This window comes from Hemitrygon akajei, unplaced genomic scaffold, assembly GCF_048418815.1.
Source record: "Hemitrygon akajei unplaced genomic scaffold, sHemAka1.3 Scf000111, whole genome shotgun sequence".
Lineage (NCBI taxonomy): Eukaryota > Metazoa > Chordata > Chondrichthyes > Myliobatiformes > Dasyatidae > Hemitrygon > Hemitrygon akajei.
The window spans coordinates 590,332-616,157 of record NW_027331997.1 but is presented as its reverse complement, the minus strand read 5'-3'; the positions used below and the strand labels follow the sequence as shown (position 1 = coordinate 616,157).

The following is a 25,826-nucleotide window of genomic DNA, read 5'->3' as shown; positions in this document are numbered from 1 at the left end:
CATTTTGGTAAAATGAACTCTAGTGCAGATCATTATCTTAATGGGAAGATGGTCCAAATATCAGAGGTGCAGAGGGACTTAAAGGTCCTCGAACAAGACTCCCAGAAGGTTAATTTACAGTTCGAGTCAGTGCTAAAGACGACAAATTCAATGTTTGCATTTATTTCTAGGGGAATCGACACAAAAGCAAGGAGATAATATTGAACTTTTATAAGACTGTAGTCGGGCCGTATTTGGAGTACTGTCAACAATTTTAGGCCCCATACTTAGAAAATGTATGCTGTCATTGGAGAGAGACCAGAGGAGATTCATGAGGATGATTCCGGTCATGAACGGGTTAACATCTGAGGAGCTTTTTGGCAACTTTGGGCCTGTACTCAGTGGAATTTAAATGAATGTGTGTGTGTGGGGGTGGTGTGGATCTCTTTGAAACCTACCGAATGTTGAAAGGACCAGATAGGGTGGATGTGGAGAAGATCATTTCTGTGGTGGGTGTGTCCAGAACTAGAGAGCACATAGAGGGGCAATTCTTTAGAACAGCTAGGGAGGACTTTTTCAGCCAGAGAGTAATGAATCTCTGGAATTCTCTGCCACAGACTGAAGTGGAGGCCAAGTCCATGGGAATATTTAAGAGGCAGAAGTTCCTAATTGGCCAGGGCATCAAATGGCAAGAATGCAGGTGTATAGGGTTGGGGGAAATCTGGGATCAGCTATGATGGACTGCCAGAACAGACTCGGAGGGCTGAATGGCCTACTGCTCCTCCCATGTCCTGTGGATTTATGGAGGAATCACTACAAAGCTAGGCTCCACTTTGGAAAGGAGGTTTGAAGCTGGACTTGGATGTTCCAATTGGAACGGTTTGCCTTCAGGTTTGTCAAATCATCTGATATTCAGCGCTAGAGAACGGGGAACATTGCGCCTTCCTCTGTGACCGACGGGATTGTCTGTTTATGAAACTTATAGAGGCTTCTGAGTGCACAGCCCCAGACCCACAAGGTGCCTGATGTTGTGTCAAATGCAAATGGTTACCTGTCCTCAAGCCACAGCAACAAAAAACAAGTCTCTGACGGTCTCTAAACAGTCGGCTAAAGACAGAGTGAAATAAAGACATTGAGATTTCCGGTCTATCGCTCACCTTTCAGATCCGCGGGAACTTCAGATAAACCCCGCTCAGTGTCCATGTAGGCGAACTGACCGTCACCTGTTCAAACAGATTAACCTGCATGAAGTCTGTTCTGTGTAATACTGTAAATTCATCAGCATTTACATCTGTAACACACAGTGTATTGTTCACCGTACCACGTTCACGTATTTCATTCAATATTCTGCTCAGCTTCGGTAAATGGTGATGTAGCTTCACAAAGGATTCCCACATCACCCTCCGGGCCTCAGAGCCCTTCTCCATCACCAGATCCAGGAGGAGTTTGGAAGCGCCCGCTCGGTTTCCCTTCTCCGCGAGCTCAGTCACGCTCTGTAATGAACAATGGGAATATATTGAGGGACGGACGGATGGGTTCAAATCTACCCTGAATATGTAATGACTCAGCACATTCTGCTCGCCACAGATCACTAACAGCCATTTATGTATTCATAGCGGGGGAAAGCGTTTTTTAAAGACAGACAGACAGACGTACTTTATTGATCCCGAGGGAAATTGGGTTTCGTTACAACCGCACCAAACAAGAATAGTGCAGAAATATAGCAATATAAAACCATAAATAATTAAAGAATAATAAGTTAATCATGCCAAGTGGAAATAAGTCCAGGACCAGCCTATTGGCTCAGGGTGTCTGACACTCCGAGGGAGGAGGTGTAAAGTTTGATGGCCACAGATAGGAATGACTTCCTTTGACGCTCAGTGTTGCATTTCGGTGGAATGAGTCTCTGGCTCAATGTACTCCTGTGCCTAACCAATACATCATCATTCAGTGGATGGGAGACATTGTCCGAGATGGCATGCAACTTGGACAGCATCCTCTTTTCAGACACCACCGTCAGAGAGTCCAGTTCCAACCCAACAACATCACTGGCCTTACGAATGAGTTTGTTGATTCTGTTGGTGTCTGCTACCCTCAGCCTGTTGCCCCAGCACACGACAGCAAACATGATAGCACTGGCCACCACAGACTCGTAGAACATCCTCAGCATCGTCCGGCAGATGTTAAAGGACCCCAGTCTCCTCAGGAAATAGAGATGGCTCTGAACTTTCCTGTAAACAGCCTCAGTGTTCTTTGACCAGTGCAGTTTATTGTTAATTCGTATCCCCAGGTATTTGTAAATCTCCACCATGTCCACACTGACCCCTTGGATGGACATGGGTCACTAGTGCCTTAGCCCTCCACAGGTCCACCACCAGCTCCTTAGTCTTTTTCACATTAAGCTGCAGATGATTCTGTTCACACCATGTGACAAAGTTTCCCACCATAGCCCTGTATTCAGCCTCATCTCCCTTGTTGATGCATCCAACTATGGCCGAGTCATCAGAAAACTTCTGAAGATGGCAAGACTCTGTGCAGTAGTTGAAGTCCAAGGTGTAGATGGTGAAGGGAAAGGGAGACAGGACAGTCCCCTGTGGAGCCCCTGTGCTGCTGACCACTCTGTCTGACACACAGTGTTGCAAACTCACGTACTGTGGTCTGCCAGACAGGTAATCAATAATCCATGACACTAAGGAAGCATCCATCTGCATCACTGTCAGCTTCTCACCCAGCAGAGCAGAGCGGATGGTGTTGAACGCACTGGAGAAGTCAAAAAACATTACCCCCACAGTGCTCAGCGGCTTGTCCAGGTGGGTGTAGACACGGTTCAGCAGGTAGACAATGGCATCCTCAACTCCTGGTCGGGGTTGATAGGCGAATTGGAGGGGGTCTAAGTGTGAGCGGGATCTGTCGGGTCATTCTGCATGCCAGGGATTGTGGGGGAATTATCCACTTGGCAAGGTTTAAGCAGAGAAGATACAGTGTGAGAGACCTAGAGATAGAGTGGGGAGTTGAGATTTTGTGTTAGTGAGGCTTCAGTGAGAGTTTGGTTCCTATTTTTTACCCCTTCTTTATTCACAGTTAGAACAATTGGAAAGGCAGACGGAAGAGTGAATTGCTCTTGCAGGGTGTGGCAGGGCAGAGAGACCGCCAGTGTCCCTGACAACTACACCCGCAAGAAATGCAGCTCCTTACACACTCTGCTCAGGGATTTCAGCTGGAGCTGGATGAATCCAAGATCATAGAGTTGGCTGAGAGTTTGACTGGGTGACTGTCAAGATTGGGAAATCGGAAAGGCAGACCCTGCAGGAAACCCCTCTATAACGGGTATATATTGACTTACTATTTCAGTAAGCTGAGCAGAGGAAAGTCACAGAGATTATGTCTCTGGCACTGAGTTTGGCTTTGTGACGCAGAAAGGGTGAGAAGAGGTGAGCTGCACTGACAGGGAATTCGATTGCCAATAGGCCAGACTGGAGATTCTGTTGACGAGAACATGGTTTCTGGATGATGGATTGCCAAGTTCGGGGACATCTTGCGTCGAGTCTGAAACATTTCTAACGCAGGGAGTACAGTCATAGGTCAGGGTTCACGTCGGTACCAATAACAGGGTAGGAAGCGTGAAGAGGTGCTGCAAAGGAATTCATAGACGTAGGAGATAGGTTAAAGTGCAAGACCTCCAAGGTTCTCAGAATTCTACCCGTACCACATGCTCGTGAGGCCTGAAATAGGACGATAATACAGTATAAAGTGTGGCTGATGAGATGGTACATGATGGAGGGCTTCAGGTGTTTGGATGATTGGGCTTTCTTCCAAGGAAAATGGGACCTGGACAGACGTGATGGTTTTGCACCTAAACTGGAGGGGGACTGATACACTTGCTGGAAGGGTGGTTAACACTGCGTTGGTGCTAAACTAAAGTTGCAGTGGGATGAAGAGCCCGAGTGGGTAGTTCAGCAGTTATGTGGGAAAGATGTTGTTAATTCGGCATACAAAGTCAGGAATCTGAATGAAGAACGTCGTGAAACAAATGCTCCAAAATGTGTATGATTTCAATGCAAGGAGTTTTGTAGGAAAGGCAGATGAGCTTGGAGCATGTGTAGCACGTTGAATTATAACATTGTAACCATTGATGTGATTTCGCTGGAGGAGGTGCAGGACTTCCAGGGTTCCCTTGAGTGTGAGACAATTTGATAGAGCGGGATTGATTAAAGAAGGGGGGGGGGTCTACATAACTAGCCAGGGAAAATATCCTGACATTGCTCAGACAGGACAGACAGGAGAGCTCATCCACTAAGGCTATATTTGTGAAGTGGGGTGCCGTGCTCAATCATAATCGATTGAAAATGGACGTGGGAGCACGGAGGAACATCGGGAAATCTCCGGGAAGACTTTCTTCGTTGCTGCTGCTGCTGTGAGATCCGGGACTCAGCTGGGAAGAACAGGCCCCCAGTCCTCGGGGTCGCGTTGCTGATGGCCGTTGGCGGGGCCGTCTTAATACGCTCGGCAGAGGATGGAGCTCGGAGAAGCTGTGCCGGAGGGGATGGTCGTCGGCTCGGAGGTTCGACGGACTTAGAGTCCGCTGCGGTCCGGTCGTTTTCGATGTGTGCTGCGTCTGCGAGGCTGCGTCGGTCGGCACCGTGGAAGTCCATAGCGGGGGTATTCCTTTCTGCCGCCGGCGTGGGATGGCGAGTCTGTCGGGACCCTGGGAACTTGTGGAAACTGTGTGGTGATTTATTTTGAACTTATAGTCCCTTAACATCTTTGGACTATTTTTACTGTGCCCATGGTCTATTTTTTTTAATCAATTATGCTATTGTTTGCACTGTTGTAACCACATGTTGTAACTATGTGTTATTTTGCAGTACTTGTAGCTTTAGTTTTTGGTCTTGATTTGTCTGGTGAGTTTGGAGCTCCTTTCCGGGGTGCGCGCTAATACGGTAGCGCGATATTAATACGCAGCAGCCTCTCCGGACTCTGCATTGAGGATTGCCAAACGTTATGTGGATTTTCTGGTGTCGTCTGTTTTGTCATATGCTTTTGTGATATCATTCTGGGGGAACGTTGTCTCATTTTTTAACTGCATTTCATTTGTGGTTCCTAAATGACAATAAACTGAACCTGAATCTGAATATATGGATGAAACTGAACATTAAGGAAGTGATGGGATTATATTATGGAGCATCCAATAGCCAATGGGATTTAGAGGATCAAATTTGTTGGGAAATCACGGGCAATTACAAGGTTATGATACTAGGTAGTTGTAACTTCCCATTTATTGACCGGGACATCCATAATTTAAAGGGCTGGATGGGATATTGTTGGTTAAATGTGTTCAAGGAATTTTCCGTGATCAATAAATTGAGGTCATAACTATAGACAGTGGGTACAGGAATTCTGTTAGGGTACATGACAGGGCAGATAATAGAGGTCTGTGCAGGAAAACACTTCGGATCTGGTGATCATAATGCCATTAGTTTAACGATCATTATGGAAAAGGGTAGCTCTGGTCCTCAGGTTTAGATTCTAAATTGGAGAAAAGGCCAATTTTAATGGTATCAGGAATGATCTGATGAATGTGGATTGGAACAGGCTGTTTTCGAGCAAAGCTGTGCTTGATAATTGTGAGGACTTCAGAACTGATATTTTGAGACTACCGAGTTCAAATGTATAAATGACCTCAAGTAAATAGTTTGAATGTTCCTGACTGAATAAAAGGTAATATTTAGATATTGTGAAGAAGAAGGAGCACACAGCAAGTGTAGGCAGGAAAAAACAAATGAGGAACTGGATCAGTATAAATACTTCCAGAGTTACTAATGGAGGGAATCAGAAGGGCTGAAGAACGGCATGAGATCGCACTAGCAGATAAGGAAAAGGAGAACACCAGCACTTTCAACAAATCTATTCAGAACAAAAGTATACCAAAGGACAGAATTGTTTTTTTTTTTTGAAGTGCAGAGTGGACATTTATGCATGAAGCTGAAGTAGGTGGGGGAGATTTGAAATTGACTTTTTTGCAGTTATATTTACTCAAGAGACATACAGCATCTTTAGAGTGATGAGAAACGGCAGTGAGATCATGGACTCCATACAGATTACAGAGGAGGAGGTTTTTGATGTCCGGAGGCAGATTAGGCAGGAAAAATCCCCAGGGTTTTCCTTCATACCTTGTTTGAGGCTAGTGCAAACATCGTAGGAGCCCCAGTAAAGTCATTTAAAACAAGAGGTGCTGGATGATTAGCTAATGTTGTTTTGCTGTTTGAAAATGCTGTAAGAATAAGGCAGGGAATTACAGTTTGGTAAGCCTGACACCAGTGGTGGTAAAGTTATTGGCAGGTATTCTGAGGGACTGGATATGAGAACTGGATGGGCAAGGATTGATTAGGGATAGTCAACACTGATTTGTGCATGTAGATCCTGTCTAACCCATCATATGGTTTCTCGAGGAAGTTACCAGGAAAGTACTGAAGGCAAGGCAGTGAATGTTATTTGCATGGACTTCAGCAAGTCTCTCATGGGAGCCTGGTCAAGAAGATTCAGTCGTTTGGCATTCAAGACTGTGGAAATAAATTCTTTAGACACTGGATTCATGAGAGAATCTTGGAGAGGTAGTAGATGTTTGACTCTTTGGGTGGAGGTCTTTGACTAATTCTGTGCTGCAGGGATGTGTTTGTTCTGGTATTGTTTGTCATATATATGAACCTTCTGGATGATAATGGGGTAAACAGGATCAGCAAATTTATGGATGGCATCAAGATAGTGGATAACAAGAAAGGTTATCAAAGTTTGCAGTGGGACCTGTACCACTAGGAAAACTGGACTGAAAACTGGCAGATGGAAATTTTTGAGGATGAGGTGTTGCATTTTGGAGGACAAACCACAAAAGGACAGACGGTGAGTGGTAGAGCATCGAACAGTACGATAGAACCAAGATATCAGGGAGTACAGATACAAAATTTCTTGAACGTGTCAAAGGTAGACAGGGTTGTACAGAGATATTTTAGGACATAGGACTTTTATATCAAATTATTGAATGCAGAGGTTGGGATATTATGTTGAAATTGAATAAGATGTTGCTGTGGTCTAACTTGGATTATTGTGTGCACCGACCTATAGATAAGATTGAAATAGCGCAGAAAAAATTTACAAGGATGTGTGAACATGAGAGTCAGAGGAAGTCTGAATAGATTAGGACATTAGTACCTAGAGTGTCGGAGAATCAGGAGAGATTTGATAGAGGTATACAATTGTACAAAAGGTATAGAAAAGGATAAATGCAAACAGACATTTACTACTGAGGTTGAGTGTGACTAGAGTTAAAAGTCATGGGTTAAAGATGAAAGGTGAAAGGGAATATGAGGGGGTACTTCTTTGCTCAGAGGCTGGTGAGAGTGTGGAACGTGCTGCCATCGGAAGTGGAGCATGTGCATTCGATTTCAGCATTTAAAGGCAATTTGGATGGGAGGGGTATGGCATTTCCTGTCCGGGTGCAGATCAATGGGGCTAAGCAGGTTACGAGGTCGATGTGGACTAGATAGGCCGAAGTACCCATCGCTATACTGTGGAGTTCGATTACTATGACTGGATCGGACTATGACAGGGTCACTGTCAGTTTTTACCGTGGTAAAGCTCGGGTGAACTGCAGCAGGTTCCGAATTCACTGTCGGGATCCACGAGGGTCCAGCGTTAGCCTAGAGCTGGGAACTGGCAGTGAGGAGCAGGAATTTTATGCTTGTGTGTGAGACCAAAGCCAACCGGCAGCAATGCAGAGCGGGATGTTTGAAGTGAAACAGTCAGCTGTCTCATGGGAAATGTAGTGGTCAGCTACAATTTATGTCTCTTTGTTAAAATTCAGTCTTGGTGGCAGTAAGTGTGTGTGCCTAGGGAATTCCGTGTTCGCTGTGGGTATTGGGAATATTTTCAACGATTCTAATTTTCAATCATCAGGGTTAATAATACATGCATGCTGTAGCAATTACAAACTCAAACTGGAACTGTCACAAGGAACTGAAGGTAACTGAATCATGAGACATGATGGGATATTTGATCAAATGAAAGAGGGTTAGTAGTTCTAAGGAGAGACACTAGTCAAGTTCTGTCTGTTCAAGTGATTCCGTGGGATCCACTGACAGGTGAAGGCAGATCTCAGACATGGGTGGAGAAAGAAAATAATCTCTATGGATTGTGCGATCTCAGGAGTCCTCAAGGCAACACGGTCGCTGATGTCAAGCATGTTGGGAAATTAGACAGATTAAAATAAAACCTTTCTCGGTCCATTGGCTGTACCCATCACATGTCACATCACTAACATTCAGCTTTCAATCGTTGACTATATCCTAACCCAACTAAAAATTAATCTGTTCAGATAATTGGAGAGACTGCTGTCACATCTTGTGTCTGCCAGATAAAGGCTCAGCCTGGATGCAGCCCTGGTCTGGCTTGTTGACTCACTCAGACCTGTTTGCTTACACCTTTTCTGTCAGTCTGTTGAAGCATCTACACTCAATCTGTTGGTGTCCTTTCCACTTACGTGATACTCTCGTCCGGTGAAGAAGTGATCCTCGCCTGTTAACATGAAGCTGAGATCCTCCACACCCTCTTCAATCGCCTGCTCCAGTCGCTCCATGTAGAATCTCGTCAACCGGAACAGTTGGTGATCGTCACAATTTGACAGGAAGGTGGAGAAAGCGGAATTCAGATCTGTGAACAGGCATAGAACACAGAACAGTACAGCTCAGGAACAGACCCTTCGGGACTCCATGGCTGTGTCGACTATGAAGTCAAGGTAAAACAATCCTATCTACATGGTCATGGTCTATGTAGCTCCGGTTCCTGACTGTCCATCTGCCTATATGAATGCCCCTTAAGCGCTGTAATCGCTTCTGATACCATCACCTCCTTGGCAGCGCGTTCCAGGCACTGATAACTCTCAATGGAAAACCTGCATTGTAAATCTCCTTTGCACAATCCCCCCGCACATGATCTCGTGCCCTCTGGTTTTGACACTTCGTTCCTGAGTAAGTGATTGACTGTCCATGTAAGAGATGCCTCTCAGGTTTATATCTCCGACATCAGCCCCCGACACTGTAAGGGAAGACATACAAGCTTGTCCAATCTGTCCTTATATCTGACACTCTGTAATCCAGACAGCATTTCTCTGCACCTTGTCAGGAAACTCCACAAAAGAGATCTGCAAACAATCTGCAGTTGGGCCCTGAACAAAGTTCCCTACAACTACAGCATGACCTTTCCATGTCAGTACTCAATCCCCGACCTATGCTGTAAATCGACTTTACGATCTGACTATTTATATTTTGCCTCTTTTGCGGTTATGTGCTCTGGTACATCTCTCTGAACGGCAATTCTCCTCAGGGTCTTGCACTTTGCTGTCCTCCCTTCAGCAGTCCGCCTCCAAATTATCAGTCAAGTGTACAGAACACAGCCCAGTGTGCTGAACTCATGCTGAACATCTCGAACAAGTCTATTCTATTACAGATACAAGGAGAATGTATCACTCGGATGACTCACCACTAATTTCTCTCCCACTGATACAAGTTTGCCCAGCTAATGATATATTGGAATACCTTCATGGTTCCTCTCAATCTGAAAATTAACACTGACTATTCCAGTGATGACAGAGGGGTCGTTGTTCCTAAAACTTTAAGTATGTGTCCATAGGCTCCCGTCCCTCCTTGTTGATGGAAGGACAAGAGTGTGATGGGAGTTCTTAATGATGGAGAAGGTCTTTTTAGATATCACCTTTTGATGCTGTCCTCAATGATGGAGGAGTGTCCTCCAAGATGGAAATGCAGCTTTCCCCTGATCTTATGCGGTTGCCCCTCCATAACAGATGTTGATGCAGCCAATTTATAGGCCCTCTATGATACATCTGTAGAAATTTGCAAGCAACATTTCGTCGGTTTTTGAAAAAAAAAAGACAGCGGCACACACTAACCATTGCTCTAGACCTAATAACTGGATGGCACTTTAAAACTTTTGGTAATATACTTACTATGAATATGCAGAATGAATATTAAAAAAATACTTCTGATTGTATGTACTAACAGAAGATTATAATAGCAAAGGTATTATGTTTTAATATGATGCTGTCGGCGTTCAGCAGCAGGCAGTATCAGTGACCCAGTTACTGCAGCTCCGAGTGATAGTTTGTCCTCCGGAACAAAAGGAGATTGTGGATGGATAAGTACTGATCATTCAATACTCACTAGATTCCGGAGTAACACTGGAAGACTGGAAAACTCCACTCTTCCAAAGGGTGGGAAACATAACAATGGAAAATATAGGCCAGTTAGCCTGACTCAGTGGTTGGGAGGATGTTAGAACCGCTTTTTGAGAATGTGGTTTCGGTGTACCTGGAGACACATGAGTAAATAGGCCAAAGTCAACATGGTTTCCTGGACGGAAAATCTTGCCTGACAAATCTGATGGAATTCTTTGAGGAAATAACAAGTAGGGTAGAGAAAGGATAATCAGTGGATGTTGCATACTTGGATTTTCAGAAGATCTTTGTCAAAGTGCAGCACATGAGGCTGCTAAACAAGATAAGAGCCCATGGCGTTATAGGAAGGATATTAGCATGCGTAGCGGACAGTCTGATTGACAGGTGGCGCAGAATGGGAGCAAAGGGAGCCTTTTCCTGTTGGCTGCCGGTGATTCACAAGCGTCTGTGTTGGGACTTCTTTTGTTTACGTTATATGTCAATGATGGAATTGATGGCTTTGTGACCAAGTTCTCAGATAATATGAAGATTGGTGAAGGGGCGGGGAGTATTCAGGTATCAGGGAGGCAGCAGATGGACTTACTGTGAGTGATTAGGAGAATAGACAAAGAAATGGCAGACAATACAGAGTTAGCAAAGTGTATGGGTATGCACTCAGAAGGAACACAAGCATAGGATATTTTCTAAACCGGTAGAGTTTAGCAAAGTTTAAATCCCTTAGTTCATCTGCAGCTTTTGATTTGGGTATTTATGAAATGTTCTCGATGGTACCCACTCATCCAAACAGGTCTTAATGAAGTCGGTGACAACTGTGGTGTATTCATTCAGATTCGAACATCCCTGAATATTGTCCAGTCCACCTACTCACTTCTCTTTCTTGGTCCTCGCCACTTGTGCTGCGTTCTTTTCTGTGACTATGCATCGGGAGTAGTTGTACAGCCCGTTACATGGACTTTCCAAACTGGCTGAGAACCTCCATGAGAGCTGCCCTTCCTTGGCCAGTCCTGGAGAAGGATCTCGGCCAAAAAAAAAAAAGACTGTTTATTCCCATGCATACTACTTGACCTGTTGAATTCCTCCAGCATTTAGTTTGTGTGTTGCTCTGGATTTGCAGCATCAGCGGAATCTCATGTTCATTAGTGCATTAAAATATTATAACAGACTAACTCTGTAAGAGCGACTTAGTTACAATGAGCTGTTCCCTGGACTATTTCACCCATTGGAAACATTCTCTAACTCAACAACAGAAAACAGACTCCAGGAGGTTCCCCACATCTCCACTGTGCATCAACACCAAAAGTGCCCTTCCACGACCTGAACTATACTTGCATCGCTCAATCCCAGAATTCCTGGTAATGCTCCAATCCCCTGGCACCAGATTTAAGAAATGAAAGTTGGAAGCACCTTTCACATCAGAACCTGTCTGGAGGTGAAACAGGCCATGACACTTCCCTGGACCGTTCATCACCCCCAAGGCCACTGTCACATTCCTGTCTGTGTTTCACTCACAACCACATTATTCTGAACTTTCTGCCTGCTTCACTCAGGTGAAGCTTTGCGCGGTGAGCTGAGTGATTCGACCATTACCGGTACCAGGTCTCTGTGCTGGAACTGTTGGATTGATGGATTACTCAAGGCCGCTTTACCAACGGATTCAATTACACTGTTTGATGAAACATTTCTCTGCCCTGTTAGCATCTGTTTAAGTTTCTTCATCTGAATTATTGCGCACCAATATCAGATATTATAAAAAATCCCAGCGATCATACCTGTGTCCATTTCGATTCTGACTGTTGATTGTTGATTGTTTCTTCTTATTTACACTTTGGTCCCGGTGCAGGAGAGCTCCACTTGCTGCTGATACCCTGAATTACACAACAAGCAGATAGTGAGGGTGAACAATTACTTTGTAAATATGTCAGTATCTCCATCCCATATATCAGAGCAGCAATCGGCTTAGGGACCAAACATTCCCCAGTAACATGAACGACCACACCATGTACGTATGTTTGTCCAGTGATATCTTGTGCATCCTACTGATAGAGTCACAGAGGAAGAGAGCACAGACACAGACCTTTCAGGCCAATGTGACAAAGCCGACCAGTGCCACAGAGATGGGACCATCTCAGCCCCGGCCTCTTCACTTCATCAACACATCCCAACTGCTTCTGCAATCATACAATTGTGCCAGCCTCATCCACTTCCTCTGGCAGGTCCCTCCACATATTCCCCAACCTCTGCAGGGAACCGTTTCGCAAGACATTTGCCACGCTTTTGTAGGCTACGGTCAATTATGGAAAACCCTGAACATCCTCTACATAGCACCATCCAGAGACAGAGAAGCAGTTTCAGCGACAGGTTGCTATCGATACAATGCTCCTCAGACAGGATGAAGAGATCAATAATCCCCAATGCCATTCGGCTTTACAATTCAACCGCCAGGAGTAAGATATGTTAAAATGCCGGGGTTAGGACTCAATGCATTTAAGAAAACTACTTAAGAACTTTTAAAAAGCTATTATTAATGCTTTTTGAGAGAGTGATTTAGATGCATATCATATTTTTACTGAGTTAAGTATTGTATGTAATTAGTTTTGCTACAACAAGTGTATGGGACATTGGAAAAAAAATGTTGAATTTCCCCATGGGGATGAATAAAGTATCTATCTATCTATAAGCTATGAAGTCCAGGATCCAGTTGCACAAGGAGGCAATGAGGTGAGGAAGTCCAGGATCCAATTGCACAAGGAGATCTTGGAGTTTACTCGTTAGTTTTGAACTTCCTCAGCCTCCCGCATGAGGCAAACAACATCGAGATGTAGCTGCAGTTCATTCTCTGAGGAGCTGCAGCTAGGGGCACCTGGTGCAGATGTGGTCATCTGGGAGTCTGAAGTTCTCCCAGAATTTCCAGTAATTTCCCTTTTTTATTTTAAATAATGCTCAAAATGACTGATTTCAAGTTGTTTGTGCCAGAAATGGCAGGAATATAATTGACTGAATTGACTTTATTTCTTACATCCTTCACACAATTAGGAGTAAAAATGTTTACGTTACATCTCCATGTAAATGTGCAATCATAGTGAGTCATAATAATTCATATTAAATAGAACAGTCGATGTAATATAGGGTACACTCAAATCAGCATGAGTTCATCAGTCTGAGGGCCTGGTATAAGAAGCTATCCCAGAGCCAATTGGTCCTGGCTTTTATGATGCGGTACCGTTTCCCGGATGGTAGCAGCTGAAATAGGTTGTGGTTGGAATGGCATATTTATTAGTTTTCTCTTCATTCCAATATAGTCCACACAGTCAATGTTCACAACATCCTTCCCCCAACACCCTCTCTGCCTCACTGTCAATCTGTTACATCTTCTCCTGAAGCCACTTTTATCTTCACGGAGGGGCAGTGATCAGAGAACGAAAAATAAAACATGCAACACTGTTATTGAATAAGTGCCTCACCAAAAATAACCGAAAACGCGAATAACAAAGCTCTACATCATGCTGAGTTTAATTAGAACCAAGAGTAACTTGGCAGCATTCTTTAACAATGAAATTAAAGCTGTAATATTTCCTTTTACCCTGCCTCGTGCTTCATATAATTCGCCCTGTGCTGGTGATCCTTGACCCCCCCACCCGCTGTCTGCCCCGACGGGGCGGTGTCCTGACCACGCAGACAGTCCCAGAACAGAATGGAAACGAAACCACCACCCACCCAGGAGCAGTGAGCATGTGCAGTGTTTGTTGCGTCATCAGTGCGGGGAGAAGCGCTGGGGCTGAAATCAAACCCGCAGATGCTGCAGGTATGAGGTAAAATGAAACTGGCATGTAGGATCCCGTGACTGGTGGAGTCATAGGAGGGGAATGGACTCAGTAAAAACAATGTGCCCACCTACAATGAGAGGACGTAATAGATGTGGATCTCACCGCCTTGTTCAAATAATGGAAAGATGAAAGATGGGTGTGGTCCCGGCATCACCGCTTCATCCGTTCCCATCCCGAGGAGCAGAATAAGAGGGGCTAAGCGGCAGTTCGGTGTGAAGGTCCCACAACCCCACTTGTAGATTACCAGTCCGCCAGTTTGCCCCCCCCCTCCAGAAAGTGGTGAACATCTCTACTCCATGTACCCATCTAAGAGTCTCCTAAAGGACCCTCTTGTATCCGCCGCCACCACAGCCGCCAGCAATGCATTCCACACTCAGCACTCTCTATGTGAAGTCCCCTAAAATTCCTCTCTACCTACTTCCAAGCACCTTAAACATATGCCCCCTCATGTCAGTCATTTCAGCCCTGGGAAAGAACCTCTACCTATCCACACGATCAACGCCTCTCATCATCTTATACACCTCTATCACTCTCCGTCTAATGGAACCATCCGCTCATGTCCACTGTATCCAGGCTTTTCAGCATTCGGTAGGTTTCCTTAAACAAGCACCACCCCCACTACCACCATCCCTCCGAACTCCATTGAGCACAGGCCCAGGACTATTGACTAACAGACAGGTGACCGTGAGGGGTAACTTCTAAACACGGTTTGAACACTAAGCTCCTGGGTCCAACTCTACTGCTACAAACATTTAATCAGAGCCTCTCCCTGCGAGGGCTGGGATGGGATCTCATTCTCTCCTCAGAAGAGCAGTCATTGCATCCAAAGAAACTCCAGAAGCAAACATCTGATCCCTCTCAATACCTCTTAAGACCAAGCAGCGTGATCCCCAGATCTATTTTACCTGGTCCAAAATCTGGGATAGGGTCACACAGCTGAACGTGCCACTTACCAATCCCAGAATCCTCATACATTGTCCCCACATCAGCGATTAACATCGGCAAAAAGGAGAGTGAGAGGGGAAGTGAGGGTGAGAGGAGGGAGGGGAAACAGTTGCTGCTTTTCACCACGTGATGCACTGTCCTCAGCCAATACTTCCAGTCTCTCTGAACGTTGCATCTACCTTAATATCAGCTCCTCCATCATCTGACCTAACACTCTAGATACCATCCCGCAACGACTGAGTTTAAACCGACCCCGGCAGCTCCAGCAGTCCTGGATGCAAGAACATTTGTTCATCTCAGGTACAGATATAACCCGTGCCTTTGGTACAGTGTCAGATGGGAACCTTGCAAAACGTATTTCTACTTAATCACAGATTCATAGATTCGGACAATTTATTGGTAGACAAATACTTGATGACTACATGGTATGTAAATGTAAATTATTTGTTGGCATTTGCTAATTAGGACTGAATAAAATGTGGTGCTGGGACATTTGGTTGCAAAAGGGTTTGATCTTAGCAGAGGCTTGCACAACGATATACTCGAGGGCAAGTATATCATTGCAGCTTGCAATAGACAGAGGAGTCAATGACATGTTGCTGTAGTTCATGATAATTCCACATTTCTGCAATCACTACAGCAGGAAACAACTGTGGCGTCTTATAAAGGGAGGACATTCTCAACGCGTTTTGAGATTATTATAAAGTAACAGAGCCAAGCAAGGAAGCATCAGAACTGATGTTTGAAATGAGCAAACAACATGAGGGTATGTGCGTGGCTTCACGGAGCTGGGATGCTGACAGCAATTAGTAAATCTGGAGTGATTGCAACTGGCATAACTGGCACTTTCACATTTATTCAGTCCCGCTCCAGCTATTTCCTACCTTCCTTGGTACAGAAATGTAATGTCTAAAGGACTAGTGTTAGAGTAAAAGAGACTCACCAAACTTTCTGCTGATTGAATCAATGGAAACCCTGAGTCAGAAGGATTCTCTCTAGTTGCTGCTCTCAGTCCTCGGGCTCGTCCACTTGTTGCTGTTGCCTCGTCTTCATTTGTGGTTTGCTTCCAGTTGTGGGCTTTTCTTTCATTAAATCTCTCACTGCAGGTCTAACTTCAACCAGAGAGGCGTTTGCACGTTAACAATGCAAAGAAGAACCGAACATTAAACCAAAATTTAAATCTTGAACACATAAATAATGATCCGAGTGAAGAAATCTGGAACGGTCCCTCACACTTTACAAAGCCTCACATGGGGCACAAAGGAACAGACACAAAATGCTCGAGGAACTAATCAGGCCAGACAGCATCTGCATGTCGACTCTACTCTCTTCCATAGATGCTGCCCGGCCTGCAGATTTCCTCCAGCATTTTGTGTGTGTCGCTTCGCAGCATCTGAAGATTTTCTCTTGTTTATGATGGGATACACACACCAGGGCTCAGTCATGGTGTAAGATACAAGTCAAAATACATAGGAATAGAATTAGCTGATACGGTCATTCTAGTCTGCTCCATAATCAATCATAGAGGATTATTTTTCTAACACAGTATTCTTGCTTCCCTGTTATAACACTCGACCTATTTAGCAATCCAGAACATTTGGTTTCCCAACCTTTCGTCAGAATGGATTCAAACCTTATCCAGTTTTTAGTAGAAATCTTGGGTTGTTCTCCTTGGAGCGGTGGGGACTGAGGGGAGATCTGATAGAGGTTTATAAGATTATGAAAGGCATACATAAAGTAGACAGGGAGTATCTTTTTGCACAGACACAGAACTGTTAGCTCATCCAGTCCGTGTCATGTTCGGTGTGGTCCCCTCCCCCTGCACACAGACCATAGCCCTCCATACCTTCTCATCCATGTATCTACCTAAACATCTCAAGTACTACAATTGAACCTTCATCTCTCACTTCTGCTGGGAGCTGTTTCTGCATTCGCACCACCCTCTGAGTGAAGTAGTTAGCCCTCAGATTTCCCTTAAATATTTCACTTTTTGCCCTAACTCCATGACCCCACCCAACCTGAGGGGCAAACGCTTACCTGCATTCACCCTATTTATACCATCATACTTTTGTATATCTCTAGCAGGGGTCAACATCCTGGGGTCCATGGACCCCTCAGTTAATTGTAGGGACAGATGGCATAAAAAAGTTGGAACCCTGCTTGGATTTCCTTTCATTCTCCTGTATTCGAGGGAATCAAGTTTGATCATTTTTTCCTGAAATACCAGAAACGCCCGTGTAATTTTCCCGGCACTCTTTCACGCTTATTGATATCTTTCCTCCAAGCAGATGACTAGAACTGAACACAATTCTGCATATTTGGATTCACTGTGTCTTTTACCACTTTGGTATTAATATCCCAACTCCTCTTCTCAATAGCCTGAGTGAGTTATAAATGTCAATATATGCCCAAAGCTCTCTTTACGACGCTGGAGCTACCTGCAAATAATTGTGGATCTGTATTCCCACGTCAATTTGTTTCGTCACACACCACAGCCCCTACCAGTCACTGTGTAAGTCGAATCCTAGTTTGCCCTGCCAAAGTGCAACACCCCATACTTATCTACATTAAATTCCATCTGATAGTTTGCAACCCAGTTCCCCGGTTCCACACATCTCCACTTCCCATGAGACTTAACTCACGTTTAGTACGTTCTAAGATAATTTATTAAAAAGCTGCAAATGAAATAAACACTCAACACATAAAGATCATTTGTGGAATGATCATTGTCCAGGTCTGCATTGGAATGGCTTTGAACAATTTCTGATTTGTTTTCAGGCCTCCAGCATCTTCAGTGTTTCTTTAATTTCCAGCTGCTCAAAGACAGGCGACAGTGAGTGGGAATTTCTTAATAAGGTGAGAATACTGCTGAGTGAGAAACAAACCCTCAGACGTAAGGAACCGCGCACGTGACGTCAGATGCCCAAATGGCCCAACTGTGCTCCAATGTTTTATGGTTTTATGTGGGGGCACCAGAATGTCGTCACGTGTGGGTGAGCGCTTGTATTCAAAGGCAGGTTAGTCGAGTTTTTAATGATTTCAGGAGGCGATCGAAGGAAACTTAACGTGTTTCATCACTGAATTGAATGTTGTGTGATGTAAAGTCCCTTGCCAGGTGCCCTGCTCTGCCATGTTACCCGTAGAGTGGGCGGTGTGGTACTTGTCTCGAGTTGGGTCACAAAACCCACAGTTTTTCTGGGGAGGAGTTTCCAGGGTGATTCGATTTGAGGTGGCTCAGTCGGTGCAGCGTCTCGTTGTTTAGTATTTTCCTAAACGACAGTTTTACTAATGTAAACCGGAATTGTCAGCTGGAGAAACAGATTCGAATCAATTAACAGAAGAGCTCTCGTTCCTGCAGTCCTGGTCTCCCGGCAATCTAAACAACCCGACAGTGAGCGAATCATTCACACAGCAAATCGCTGACAGGGATTATATCTGTTGTTCGATAAAGTTCGCTTAGAGTCGGTTGGATGGAGTTGATGTGAAGTTTGGAGGGTGAATTAACCGACACCCGAACGTTCTGTGTTATTGTCAGGCCCACGTCCTGCAACAGGTTGCGCTGCTGCGACCTCCTGCATATTAGAGCACAGTGCCGAACCCAGCGAATGCCGGCGGTTCTCCTGATCGGGCCGCGGTGAGGAAGGGGTTGATCTCGGGTTTGTGTAATTCGAAGGTCGGTTGCACTGGGTAAGGGCCGAGACTGAGCCTGTCATCTGGGGAGTCTGGGGTCTCCTGTGCTGCAGCCCTGATATTCTTATGACACCAACGCTAAGAGGGTGGATGTGGGTGAAGGGGATCTGTCCATGTGTGAGACTGTGGGGTGAACGATAGGAATGATGTGGGGCTATTGGTGGGGTGCTGGGGGGGGGGGAGGTTGGGACCGTGTGTTTGGTGGATGCAGCATGACCGAGGAGGATGGGCCCCGGGGCAAATCAAGTTGTAAACAACGGAGGATCTTTCCCTTTGGATCAGACAGGATACGCGTCCTTTCAGGAAGCAACAACTCTTTTATATTAATCACTGTCTAATCTTGCTGTTAACATTGTGTTTGTAACAGAGCCCCGGAGTTTGGTAATGGCTGGGTGGTAGGAAGCAGAGGGTGGCGATGAGAGGCTGTTTATTGGACTCAAGTCTTATGCTTAGTGACGTTGCCTGTGGATACGCCCATTCATACTTGCCATCTATGTGAATAATTGGGTTCAGACTGTACAGGGTAAGTTTGCAGCAAGTAAACTCAAGCAATTACATTTTTTTGAAAGATAGCAAGTATAACCAAACCACTCTGATTCCCTTTCCCCACTCAGAACTGACGAAAAACTACTTCATAACATGCAAGACTTTGAACTGAGGGAATGGGAGTGGTTTCAAAGGGCTGGGCTGCTGGAAGCACATTACCAGACCTGGATTGATTGCAACTGGGTCTGACAGAGGCATAACTGGTTCTTCTGGGCACATTCAGTCTCACTCCAACTATTTCCTACCTTCATTTTTACAGACACATAATGTCTAAAGGACCAGACTTTTCAGTCGTGGCTTGCTTCCAGCTGCGGTTTTTCTTACAATAAATCTCTCGCCGCAGGTCTAATGTTAACCAGACAGACAATAAAGCACATTAACAATAAAAGGAGAACAAAATATTTCCGCTTAACGAAGTTTAAATGTTGAAGACGAATATAACGATCTCAATGAACAAATCTGAATTTGCCCCTCACACTTCCCAATGCCTGATATAGGATACGAAGGAGTCATCGTTCAGTTATGGTCAGACACAAGATGTAGGAGGAGAATTAGGTGATTCAGTCCATCGAGTCTGTTCCACCATTCAAACATGATTTTTATTCCAACATCATATTCCTGCCTTCATTCTGCAACCCTGAAGCTACTGAGCAATCAGGAACATATTTAAACCTGCCATATATATACGCAAAGGGCAGCCTCCACCACCAATTTCCACGCAGCAGCCATCCTTTGGCTGCAGAGAATTTTCTCATCTTAGTTTTAAAGGGAAGCGTCTTTTACTCTGAGACTGCTCTCAGATTGCAGACACTCCGCGTCCACTGTCTACAGGATTTTCAGCGTTCAGTAGGTTTACTGCACCTCCCCACCTCCCCCACCATCCCTCTGAACTCCATTGAGAACAGGTCCAGATCCATCAAATGCTCCTCATACATAAAGCCGATCATTCCTGTTATTATTCATGTAATCCTCGTTAGCAACAACTGTACTGAAAGCATTTCCCGGATTAACAAGCAAGTTGGTACCAGGATAATTCACAGGAAAAAACTATAGTTTCTTTATTGTTCTACTATCACAGAACGACCCATTTCCATTCCCAGGTTTAATCAGGTCCATTTCAGGAAATATAAACCATTCCAGGGTGAATGTAATAAAAGGAAACTGGACTTATCAGAAACGCTCAGCAGGTAAGGAACAGCAGTGGGAAGAGGAGCAAATATGACAATTCAGGTCCACACTTTTCGTCAGAAATACTTCAAACATTTCCAGTTTTTATTGCAGATCTCCAGCAATAAAATCCGTTAGATTCTCACTGCCGCACAGACAGGTGACAGTGAATGGGAATTTCCAAACACGGTTTGAACCCCCAGACCAGAAATACTCGCTCAACACCTTATAAACCTGGGCAGGTTCATCCCCGGGTCCATTTTACTTGGATCTAAAACTATGATATCCCCTGACACAACCTGACAGTGACACACAGCTGAACCTGTCACTAACCGACGCCAGAAGCCTCGCACATCGTCCTCACATCTCACAGCAAGTGGTGCATACCCACAATCAATGTCCAGATGCTTGAGATTTCTGATTCATTTGGAAGGAGGAACATCCTGTCCCATCTGTATTAGTACTGACCTTGCCCAAATCCCAAACACTGAGAGCACCGGAGTTTCAAAGGATTACAGCCCAAACAGCAACTGTCCAAAGACTCCTTGTTACCGGTAATATAATGCAGTGTTTCGGCCAATCAGACTTCAAAAACTAACACTCCATCAACCTAAGGCAGAACGGGAACCTGATGATCATCAGACTGGACCAATGATCGGGCTGGAAAACCTAGGTGTGAGTCACGAAATATCAGGGATACGTTGCACATTGTCTCCTGCAGGTAAACTGAACTCAAGTGATCATTATCTTATTGTTAAATGAGGTCTTGACCAGCACAATTGGCCATCACATTTCCTGTAGACCAACAGGAACAAAATGATTTTAGTATACAATCATTTATACAAATTTATTTAGTATAAACTCGTTTCATCAGATTAGATTTGTGGAAAGAGAAACTGTGGAAGACCCAATATCTGAATTGGGACTGTCCAAGTTGCTGCCCGATCTGCTGAACGTTTCCAATATTCTCTCTTTTTACTTTAAATTATGCACAACTATTGACTGTTTACAAGACGCTTGTAACGGCCTGAACAAAGTAGCAGAAATGTAATGCCCACATTCATTAATTTTGTCTTTATTCCAACACAGGGATAATACCGTCGGTAGAGTCAATGCTCATAACATCCTCCCCACCCCATTATCAGTCTGTTACATCTGCTCCCGAGGCCGTTGTCTCTCAATGATGGACCGTGACCAGAGAGCGATAAAAATGTGCACCACTCCCTCCAAGTCACATGGGCTGTTACCCTGGCAACAGAGAAAGTGGCTCTCCAAAAATATTCCAAAAAATTGAAATAACTGACTCACTTTAAATGCTGTCAAGTTTAACACTTAGCCATTATGTAAATAAAAATGTAATTATTGATGCGATACAGTCTGGCCAGAAATTGACAAGAATTTTGAGATATATCATTGAGTTGATGGAATACAGAATGGACAGGGGTTGAACAGGTGGTTGATATCTGTCATTGGGATGGTGAGATACAGACTGGACAGAGGTTGAACAAACACGAGGAAATCTGCAGATACTGGAAATTCAAACAGCACGCACAAAATGCTGGTGGAACACAGCAGGCCAGGCAGCATTTATAAGGAGAAGCACTGTCGACGTTTCAGGCCGAGACCACATGGTTGATATATATCATTGAGGTGGTGGGATACAAGCTGGACAGAGCTTAAACAAGATGGTTGATATATATCATTGAGGTGGTGGGATACAGTTTGGCCAGAGGTTGAACAAGATGGTTGATATATATCATTGAGGTGGTGCGATACAGGCTTGACAGAGGTTGAACAAGATGGTTGATATATATCATTGAGGTGGTGGGATACAGACTGGACAGAGGTTGAACAAGATGGTTGATATATATCATTGAGTTGATGGGATAGAGACTGGACAGAGGTTGAACATGATGGTTGATATATATCATTGAGATGGTGGGTTACAGGCCAAACAGAGTTTAAACGAATGCGCCGGGGATGAGCAGATGGAACCAGATGGGAAAAGGTATCATCATTAGTTTTCTCTTCATTCCAACACAGCAATAATTCAGTTCACACAGTCAATGCTCACAACTTCCTCCCCACCCCTTTATCGGTCTGTTCCATCTGGTCCTGAGGCCACTAACTCTCACTGTGCAACGGTGACCAGAGAGCGATAAAAATGTTTACCGCTCCTTGCCGGTCACATGGGCTGTTATCGTGACAATGCAGTAAGCGGCCCTCCGAAAATGACCGGAAAAGTAAACAATGGAGCCTATTTCAAACGCTCTGAGTCTCGTTATGACAAGATTAACATGATTGAATATTACATGTACTTGTTAAAAATAAGTCTGTGAACCTTGGTTTTCAATCATTGGTGTGACCCACACTCCCCCCACCCCGTGCAGCAATAATTTCGACCAAATGCTTCCGATAACTGTTGATGTTCCTGCACATTGGCTTGGAGGAATTTTAGGCCATTCCGCCTGACAAAACTGCTTCACCTCTGGGATGTTGGTGGGATTCCTTGTCTGAACTGCTGCTTCAGGCCATCCCATAGCATTCCTATGGGATTAACGATAGGACTGACCCGGCCATTCCAAAAAACGAAATTTTCTTTTGAAACAATTCTCATATCGATTTTCTCTTATCTTTCGGTAAAATGACTTTTTGCATTATCAACTTCAATTAAATTTCAGGTGACAGACAGCCACCCTGACATTCTCCTGTAAAGTGTCCTGATATGAATTTAACAGAACGTCTATTTTATAACGTTGAAACTGAAATTGTAGTGTTTGTCTTTACCTTACCTCATGCTGCATTCAATACATCCTCTGCTATTTCTAGGTAACAAACACCGATAGTGAGGCAAAATACTTCACAATGAGGAAACGGTAGCATTTTCCAAGGATTGCAGCCTAAACGGCAACTCTCCTCGGACTCCTTGCTCCCGGTAATATGATGTAGTCTTTCGGCCAATCGGAGTTCAAAAACTAACACTCCATCAACCTATGGCAGAACCGGACCCTGATGATCATCTGACTGGACCAATGATCGGGCTGTAAAACCAGGGCGTGAGTCACCAGATAACGGGGATACGTTTTACATTGACTCCAGCAGCTAAACTGAACTCAATTTATCATAATCTAATTGTTAAACGAGGTCTTGCCCAGCACAATTGGCCGTCACATTTCCTGTAGGCTAACAGGATTAAAACGCTTTGAATATAAAATTGAAATAATAGTGCTGGAAACTCGTTTCTTCAGATTAGATTTGTGGAAAGAGAAACTGTGGTAGTTAGAGCCAGTATCAGAAATGGGACTGTCCAAGTTGCTGCCCGATCTGCTGAATGGTTCCAGCATTTTCTCTTTTTACTTTAAATGTTGCACAACTATTAACTGATTACAAGTTTTTCGTGACGGCCTGGACGAAGTTGCATAAATGTAATACCCACATTCATTAATTTTCTCTTCATTCCAACACAGGGTTAATACAGTCGATACAGTCAATGCTCACAACATCCTCCCCACCCCACTATCAGCCTGTTACATCTGCTCCCGAAGCCGCTATCTCTCACTGAGGGACCGTGACCAGAGAGCGATAAAAATGAGCACCACTCCCTGCAAGTCATGTGGGCTGTTACCCTGGCAACAGAGAAAGTGGCACCCCAAAAATGACAAACCATGAAATAACAGACGCAAATTTGAATGCTGTCAAGATTAACCCTTTGCCATTTTGTTATGTTGAAATTAAAATTGTAACTATTGATGCGATACAGTCTGACCAGAAATTGACAAGATGGTTGATATATATCATTGAGGTGGTGCGATACAGGCTTGACAGAGGTTGAACAAGATGGTTGATATATATCATTGAAGTGATTGGATACAGACTGGACAGAGTTTGTACAAGATGGTTGATATATATCATTGAGGTGGTGGGATACAGGCTGGACAGAGTTTGTACAAGATGGTTGATATATATCATTGACGTGGTGGGATACGGGCTGGACAGAGCTTAAACAAGATGGTTGATATATATCATTGAGGTGATGGGATAGAGTTTGGCCAGAGGTTGAACAAGATGGTTGATATATATCATTGAGGTGGTGCGATACAGGCTGGACAGAGGTTGAACAAGATGGTTGATATATATCATTGAGGTGGTGGGATACAGACTGGACAGAGGTTGAACAAGATGGTTGATATATATCATTGAGGTGGTGGGATACAGTTTGGCCAGCGGTTGAACAAGATGGTTGATATATATCATGGAGGTGGTTGGGATACTGGCTGGACAGAGGTTTAACAAGATGCGCGTGGAATGGGCAGATGGAACCAGCTGGGAAAAGGGATCATCATTAGTTTTCTCTTCATTCCAACACAGGAATAATTGAGTTCACACAGTCAATGCGCTTCAACACTGGGTTGCTGGTGGGATTCCTTGCCTGAACTGTTGCTTCAGGCCATTCCGCAAAATTTCTATGGGATTAACTTTACAGTTTTGGTTCGGCCATTCCAAAACTCGAAATTAGTCTTTTGAAATCATTCTCTTATCGATTTACTCTTGTCTTTGTAATCATTGTCTTGTTGCATTCTCCAACTTCAATTAAACTTCAGGTGTCAGACTGCTACCCTGACATTCTCCTGTAAAGTGTCCTGATAGAAAAATAACACAGTGGCCACTTTATAAGGTTGAAACTAAAATTGTAATGGCTGTCTTTACCCTAGCTCATGCTGCATTCAATAAATACTCTTCTAGTTCTAGGTAACAAACACTGATAGCGGAAATAACTCGGTGAGGCAAAACACTTCACAATGAGAAGACAGTAGGAGAAGGATTGTTGATATATAATTATTGATAAGATACAGGCACAATATGAACTATATGGCATGGAATGAGTAGACAGAACTTGGTGGAAGAACACATCAAGGACAATCACTGCTGGTCCTACAGAAATAGACAGTTACTGAATTAACAGTACATACCATAATATAAATGATCCTAAAGTGAAAAAGCTGGGACAAGCAAATGTAAACTTTGGCATATACACTTAGAAATCATGCATGCCCTGTAATCCAGGAAATTTCCTGGTAAAGATTGTCTGTACTCGTTCCAAAGCTTCGACATTCTTCCTAGATTGAGGCTACGAGAACTGTATGAAATACTCCAGATGTGACCTAACTCGAGTATTAATATAACTTCCTGACGTTTAAAATCAACGCCTCGACTATAAAGGTAAGCATACCATTTGCCTTCTTAACCACCCTGTCAGTCTGTAGTCTGTAGTCTCTTTCAGGGGCCGGTGAGCTTGGACTCCAAGATCCCTCTGCTCATCAACAATATTCAGGCTCTTGTATTTAACTGTGTACTGTATCTTTGCATTTCAATTACCAAGGTGACAAGATGATAATCTAATCTCACTGAGTTTTGTGAGGTCCAGTTGAATT

At 44.1% G+C, this 25,826-nt stretch overlaps 1 protein-coding gene across 1 annotated transcript in view; it reads right to left on the bottom strand.

Moving 5' to 3' along the window:
* The window catches only part of LOC140723391 (NACHT, LRR and PYD domains-containing protein 3-like), a 29,477-nt gene extending 6,166 nt beyond the window's left edge, over nt 1-23,311 (bottom strand). Inside the window, exons 1-6 of the mRNA XM_073037973.1 lie at nt 23,182-23,311; nt 15,935-16,103; nt 11,992-12,087; nt 8,513-8,682; nt 1,301-1,472; nt 1,137-1,202 (exon numbers count right to left, since the gene is read on the bottom strand). Of these exons, the coding sequence (XP_072894074.1) occupies nt 1,137-1,202; nt 1,301-1,472; nt 8,513-8,682; nt 11,992-12,001 (418 nt within the window). The 5' untranslated portion in view covers nt 12,002-12,087; nt 15,935-16,103; nt 23,182-23,311. The remainder of the gene's footprint in view (nt 1-1,136; nt 1,203-1,300; nt 1,473-8,512; nt 8,683-11,991; nt 12,088-15,934; nt 16,104-23,181) is intronic.
* Nucleotides 23,312-25,826: the final 2,515 nt, after the last annotated feature.